This window comes from Dendrobium catenatum, unplaced genomic scaffold (genome assembly GCF_001605985.2).
Source record: "Dendrobium catenatum unplaced genomic scaffold, ASM160598v2 fragScaff_scaffold_989, whole genome shotgun sequence".
NCBI lineage: Eukaryota > Viridiplantae > Streptophyta > Magnoliopsida > Asparagales > Orchidaceae > Dendrobium > Dendrobium catenatum.
The window spans coordinates 3,349,231-3,356,876 of NW_021319451.1; the positions used below are offsets into that span (position 1 = coordinate 3,349,231).

General features: G+C 37.6%; 1 protein-coding gene across 1 annotated transcript; it reads left to right on the forward strand.

The window, feature by feature from the left end:
- Nucleotides 1-1,826: 1,826 nt before the first annotated feature.
- LOC114580380 lies at nt 1,827-2,993 on the forward strand. Its single transcript, XM_028697715.1, has one exon. It carries the CDS (start codon nt 1,827-1,829, stop codon nt 2,991-2,993), a length of 1,167 nt encoding a protein of 388 aa, XP_028553548.1.
- The last annotated feature ends 4,653 nt before the right edge of the window (nt 2,994-7,646 follow it).

The following is a 7,646-nucleotide window of genomic DNA, read 5'->3' on the forward strand; positions in this document are numbered from 1 at the left end:
CCGGTTCAACCGCGAACCGGTCCGGCGGGCGGTCCGGGGAGAAGGAAGAACCGGCTGATTAAAGAACCGGACAAAAACCGGTTTAAATTCCGGTTGAACCGCCGAACCGCCGAACCAGGGGGTTATGAAATAACCGGCCGGTTCGTTAATGATGAAATTTGATCCCTTGATCTGCGATCCAACGGCTTAAAATTTTTTGTATCAGTACTTGGTATAAGTGTCGCTACTCAACTCATATACCCTAGCATACACGAAGTCGCGAACGAAGAAGTCGGGAAGGGAGAAAGTCACGGAACGAGACGCGGAGACGCCTGCCTCATACGATCCCGACGGAGATTCCGCTTCCGACCTCCCAGCCGCCTCGGACAATCCCGACGGAGCTTCTGCCGCGAACGAGACTCTCGTTTGGCCTCCTACCCGTGCAGTCGAGCACAGCCCCGCCCAGCCGCAGACCGCAGGTTCTTAAAAAAAAAAAATTTGGGTTATTTTTTATGCATTTAAGCTTGCATTTATTCTCCAAAGTCCAAAATTTTTTTTTGCTTTCATAATCATTATTGAGTGGAAAATGCCAAAATGGAGCATTAGATGGATCAACAATCACAAATTCCAACAAGAGTGATCTGAAGAAGTACTATCATCTTGTATTTGGAACTTTACTATTTTTAACTTTGTGAAGTTTTAGTCATGGCAGAAGCTTGTTAGCCAAACCCATTGGAGCCTGAAGAAGTATTATTGGCTCTTATTGCAGTAATTGATTACTAAAAATAGTGTCCTATTTGTTCTTTAAAATTCTGTTCCATCCTCTTTATGGCCAGCCACCATGAAGGCCTGGTTCGTTTCTTGGGGCTTATCTGGTTTTCAGTCATTATTTCTCTTGCACAAGCTCTACTGCTTCTAGACCTGAATTTTCTTTTATACCAATATTCTTTTAATCTCTCATTTGAAGTTCTTTTCTCTTACCAATATCACAGCTTTGAGTGAACTTTTCAGCTTACCAAAGTTTAATTGCTCTGCATGAATCATACCAGAAATCAGAATCCTCCACCTTTCTGTTCTTTGCATGATAATTGATAAGTGATATTATCAATATTTGAACTTTGAAGTAGCTATTGCGGTGTTATGATAGTTGGATTTAGAGATGAAAGTATTAAACAAGTGCTCTTTCATTGTAGAGAGAAATTAGAAATATGCCAATTGAGTTAGAACTTAGAAGTTAAGTTATATTTATAAATTTCAGAAGGAGTATTTTGATTCTTATTCTAAATATTCTTCGCAACCAACTGTTTCGTCTCATAGAAATATGCCAATTCTATATATTGCTTGTTGCAATCTTAAATATTTTGTTGTAAATTCAGAATGAATCAACCAACTGTTTCATCTTATAATGTGCGTGAAAAGATCGATATTGCTTGGGGTCATTGTAGTGAAAGTAAAGATACAGATGGGAAAAAACAATATAGATGTCTACATTGTGGGATTATATACAAAGGTGGAGGAATTAATAGGATAAAACAGCATCTAGCAGGGATAAGAGGTAACATAGCTTCGTGCAAAAAAGTTCCACATGACATTCGTCATCAGATGCAAGAGAATCTAAGAGAAATAGGCAAGAAAAAACAACAAACCCAGGAGGAGTTAGAGCAAAACACAACAGTTTTTGTTGATGAACATATAGATGAGGAAATGGGCTCTTCATCACTTCCCAAGTCACAAGCCTCTGATGCACATCATGAAGGACTTCATAAAGGGAAGAGAAAGAAAGATGACATAGATAACTTTTTGCACCAAGAACTAAACCTGGATCTCAACCATTATTGAAAAGTGTAATGGCATCCAAAGAAGCCATACACCGTGCTGATTTGGCAGTTGGGAGATGGTTTTACGACAGTTGCATTCCATTTAATGCCATAAATTCTGCTTTTGCACAGAAAGTTGTTGATGGGATAGCTGCAATTGGCCCTGGTTATAAGTTGCCATCCTATCATAAGTTGAGGGTTAATATTCTGCAAGATTGTAAAGAGGAATGCAAGCTATTGATAGATTCATATAGAAGATCTTGGAAAGAAATTGGTTGCACACTCATGGCAGATGGATGGACAGATAACAGGAATAGAACTTTGATTAATTTTCTTGTTTATTGTCCAAGGGGCATTTCATTCTTGAAATCTGTGGATGCTTCTGATATCACTAAGGATGTCAAAACATTATGTTCATTATTTTGCGAAGTTGTTGAATGGGTTGGGCCAGAAAATATTGTACAACTTGTAACAGATAATGCTGCAAATTATAAAAAGGCAGGGGAATTACTGCATGAAAGGTTTGGTAACATTTGTTGGTCTCCATGTTCTGCTCATTGTTTAAATCTTATTCTTAGAGATTTTGGGAACATGAATCATATTAAAGATCTTGCGAAAAGAGCTTCAAAAGTTACAGTTTTTGTCTACAATCATGTCTTTATTCTAGCTTGGCTAAGAAAAAGAGAAAGTTGGAAAGAAATTATAAGGCCCGGAGCTACTAGATTTGCTACAACTTTCATAACTTTGAAAAGCTTATATGAACACAAGCTTGATTTGCAGGCTTTCATAACAAGCAAAGCTTTCTTTGATTCAAAGCTCTCCAAAACAGTAAAAGGGCAAGAAGTCTCATCGATCATTTTGGATACAAAATTTTGGAATGACTGTTTGGTAAGTTCCAAATTGACTGGGCCTTTAATTCGATTATTGAGAATTGTGGATTCTGATGAAAAACCATCTATGGGATTTCTTTATGATGGAATGTACAGAGCAAGGAAAGCAATCAAGTTAATGTTTAAAAATTTCAAAAGGTTGTACAAACCTTACACAAGCATTATAAAGAGGAGATGGGATCGTCAACTAAGACAAGGCATACATTGTGCAGCTTACTTTCTAAATCCACATTTTCAATATGATAAAGAGAATTTTTGCATGAAATCTGAAGTGATGCAAGGTTTAGTTGAAATGATTTGGGAATAGAAGATATTGCCCTACAAATCTAACTCTTTAGCACAATGAATGAAGTTTAGGCTTTTTTCGCGTGAGATTAATTGGAAAGCTTTGGCAAACCAATTGCTTTAACGATGGCCAAAAGAATGCACATGGTAAGTGAAATAAAATTGTTTAGAATGCATTTACTCTTTCATGATAATCAAATTATTAATTAACTTAATGTTAATCTTTTTTTAGATGAATGGTGGAAAATGTTTGGCTCAAGTGCACCACAATCTGCAAAAATTGGTGTTAAGAAGATTCTAGCCAAAACTTTTCTCCTTGATGTGAATGAAATTGGAGGTATTTGAACAAATCATACCAGAGAAGAAATCATATAGAGCAATCAAAGACTAATGATCTAGATTTGTTCGGTATTCAACACTCAATTTAAGGCATAGGTATGAATATATAACTTTTAATTTATATTTATATGTCATTTGATCATTTTGTATGATGTATGGCTTAATGATCATTTAATTATATTTAGATTTCAAACAAAAAAAAGAAACTACAATCCTTGGATATATACATCATAGAGATGGTGGATTTTTGGGTGTTCTGATGAAAACCGTTGTTCAGAGCTTATTCTGGAGAATTTAGAGAATGAAATATATGCAGAAGATGTTATTCCTGTTACTGAGAATTTAATACTATTCTACTAAAAACCCAAAGTAAGTTCCATATATTAGTTTAAGTTATATCATTTGAAAAAAGATGTTTAATATATATATAATAGTTTTATATTCTAAAATGCAGATGTGAGTCCTAGATGGATGTTCGAAACTGACATGAAAATAATTCTGCAATGAAAGATATGATATTTTGGAGGGGAATGTTTTGATGAACAAGGATTTATGGATATAACTTTTGATGCTTCAAATCTAGGAGACGACTTCTAGATTTATTTTGATATTTATGTTTGAATTTTGAAGCTTGACTTCATATGAAATTATGAACATTTTGTGTGATGACAAAAGTTATGCATTTGTTTATGTTTTATTGACTTATTTGAAGAGACACTTATAGTATATGCTATTTGTTTATGTTTCATAAACTTAATTGATGTCATGTTTATGTTATTTTAATTAGGAACTATGAAAATAAAATGTTGAATGAATGAATTACAGGAAAAATTGATTTTTATTTTATTTTTTAAATAATATTATGATTTATTACGTCATCCGGTTCGACCCCGGTTCGACCGGTCGAACCGGTCGAACCGTGAACCTCTCCTTCCACCGGTTCATTGTCCGGTCCGGTTCTGAAAATCTTGGTTTCACCTATAATCAATTCCTTTTGTTGGTTTTTAAAAAATCTAAAATCTCTAGGCAAAGAGTTTTTTATCTCCAAATTTTATTCCAAATTTTAGTCCAAATTTATGAAAGTTCGTTAGGAATGTTAAGCCCTATAGAACTGGCCCAAGGCTAACCAAGAGGGGGGTGAATTGCTATTTTAAAATTTTCTTTAAGCAAAAAAAAATGATTATCACAAACCAAATCACCACAAAAATAAGCGCGGAAGAAAATAAATGCGGAAGCAGTAAAAACAAGAACACAAGGGTTTATAGTGGTTCGGTCAACTCAACCTACGTCCACTCCCCGGAGGTGCCCTCCGAGTATTGCACTACCAACATAACCTCCTTTATCCCCCATAGCAAGGCGAAGAAGCCCTCACAAAAACACCTCCTTTTTGCCACACCCGGCAAGGCAGAAAACCCAACTCCTTTTGCTTCCTCCTAAAGCAGGCAGAGAACCACGATCACTTGCTGAAACTTACCTCTTCCAACCCTTCCAAGGACAAGAGACTCTAGGGAAGAAGAAGTGGAACAATGCTTGGAGCAACCCTTGTGAATCCCCTCACAAGCTCTCCCTCACAAAATCCTCTCTCTCTCTCTCCTTTAGGTTTTCTCAGGTCAAGACAGCAGCCAAGGATGTTCAAAAATATTAAACAAGAACTCTTAAATAGAAGAGCTTCAAAGGGGCTCATCAATTGCAAGTTATCGACTTTATCGTCCAGGATGATATGGAAATCGTCCTGACCGATCAGTACAAATCTCATAAGATCGGACAGAGCATTACCCTGAATGCAAACTGGACGATTGAATGTTTGCTTGATCATCCCGGCCGATCACATGATCGTCCTGGCTGATAAGTTCAAATTAGAGGAAAATTATCAAGAGCATCGTCCTGAATTTGAGCTGGTCGATATTTATCGTCCAGAAGCAACTAAGGTTTTTGAATAGATCGTCCTAGCCGTACCTACAATCGTCCAGAGCGATGTGATCGTATCAAATATCCTTAATTACTTTTTTGATTCCTGGATCAATTTAGGCATAATTGTGTAATATCATCCAGGCCGATCACATGATCGTCCTGGCCGATTTCCAAAAATACAGAATACCTAAATTGATTATGGCGGCAATTTCTTTCTGTATTGAGCATATCATCCTGGGCGATACAGGTATCGTCCAGGCCGATCAGTTAATTATGACTGCCTTAACTAAGAAATCCTGATTAGATCTTGTATTTTGAACTCGATCGTCAAGGACGATATAAAATATCATCCGGGATGATGTGAGTAAAAACATAAGTTCTAAATTTCTCAAGTGTGTGTGTGTGTAGGGTTACTTAACATCAGTCACTTCAAGCAATTATAATTGACTCAAAAAATAAAAAGGAAAATTATAGACTGACTCAATCATAATCTACCTAGTCTTGAGCTGATTCTTATTTCCGTCAGATCTTTGAGTGCTAAAAAGTCAGTATAAAAAAGGCAGTCATTGTGAAACAAGATTTATTTGCTATCATCAAAATCATAATCCAAAAAATATGTTTGTAACAGTCTCCCCCTTTTTGATGATGGCAAACATATCGATAATCAATTCTAAAATAGTAATGCAAAACTAAACAAGCTTTCAAATTTTCGAACATAACAAATACAAACATACTACAAGAGCAAGTACAAACATCTACTCCCCCTTTTAACATCTCAAAAAGGAGGAGAAAACTAAAAACACAAACTAAAGCAACTAAAAACATAATACATAAAAAGAAAACAATCCACAGAAAATAGAAACTAAAACTACAGAAACGAGAGATCCTAATCATCAGATGGAGGTGGAGGTGGTGGAGCTTGTTGAAAGTAGCTAGCTAGCGTAGTAAATTGAGCATTGAACCATGCTATATCTTGATCGTGCTGCTGCTGCTGGTGAGTAATATAGCTGTCAAAACGGGCTAAGTCCTCTGTGCGATGCTGCTCGTAGCGTGTCATGTTCTCAGAATGTTGTTGCTCCTATGCAGCAACGTAAGCGTCAAAATGGGTCTCCCAATGATCAAATATCTCCACTAACTGGTCAAACTATGAGTGATGGTGAAGAGGAACAGGACCAGGAACGGGAGCGAGAGCCTCCTCCTCCTCGGCCCCCTGAGGTTTCCCATCTCCTGGGTGGAGATGAGTACTGTGAAGGACATTTAATGAATTATTTGAGTGGCAGGGAGGCGAATGGTTGGGGTGAGCATTATATTGAAGATTGTATTTGGTTTCAAGAACATATGAGATGATGTGTCCCAAAGCCAGATTGGGTTTCCTCTTATGACCCAAATCACGGATTGTAGTTAAATGATCAATGTATCAAAAGATTATATCAGTAGCATTAAAATCTCTATGAGCCATGATGTAAAAGGTGGTAAGAGAAAGTAATGGGGTGATGTGGATTCGGTCCCCAGGTTTTGGAATTATGGAAGTGCGAAGGACATGTTGGATTGTCCTAGCATCTTTGACTAAAGAGCTAGTCTCTCCAACATGAAAGGGAGAGTTGGTTTGGAGTAGAAAATGATTTGCAGTGGACCAGTTAAAGTCAAGATCAAAGATAGTTAAATGCAGCCTATCCCCGATGGTGGATAGTTGCAGAAGTTCAGCACAGTCTTGATATGTGATCTCGACTGGGTGTCGATTCACATAGGAGGTTAGGGTAGTGTAGGCAGCATTTATTCGGAGATTTGCAAAAAATTCAAAAAGAAGTTCAGAGGCAAAAGGGACTTCTAGAGTAAGAATGAAGCAGAGAGAAGTGTGAGCAAAGAGATCTAGTACCGGATATGAAAGGTAGGCAGGATTGATTATCCTGGAGAGAGTGATGCTGCATTTCTTGTACCGACGGTAAGCTGCTTGATCCTCTACTTACTTGAATTGAGGGTCCAGAGTGGCCCTCGAGAAACTTCCAGAAGCCTGTCGGACTCACTTTCCACCAGTCATAATAAGAAATCAGAAAGTAAAAATGAGATAAGAAGAAGCTTTGAGGTGAAAACCATGGCTGGAATGGCCTAAATTTAAAGAAACAGCCACATCGTCCAGGATGATCGCAAAATCGTCCAGGACGATTTGGTTCAATTATTACGTACAGGCCGATTGGTCAAAAAGGAGGTCCGATCGGCTGGGCCGATCAGATATTTTCCAGGACGATTAGACACAAGCGATCGTCCTAAGGAGTCAAGCCAGACGATTGTTGAAAAAGCAGATCGTCCGGGCAGATTAGGTGTATCCTCCAGGACAATGCATAATAATTGATCATACTGGCCAAAGTTAAAACATTTTAAATCTGTGCCACGTGTATCATCCAGGACGAACAGTGGATCGGCCAGG

Coding starts and splice junctions, on each gene's coding strand:
- LOC114580380 (XM_028697715.1), top strand. CDS start 1,827: ATGGCATCCAAAGAAGCCATACACCGTGCTGATTTGGCAGTTGGGAGA.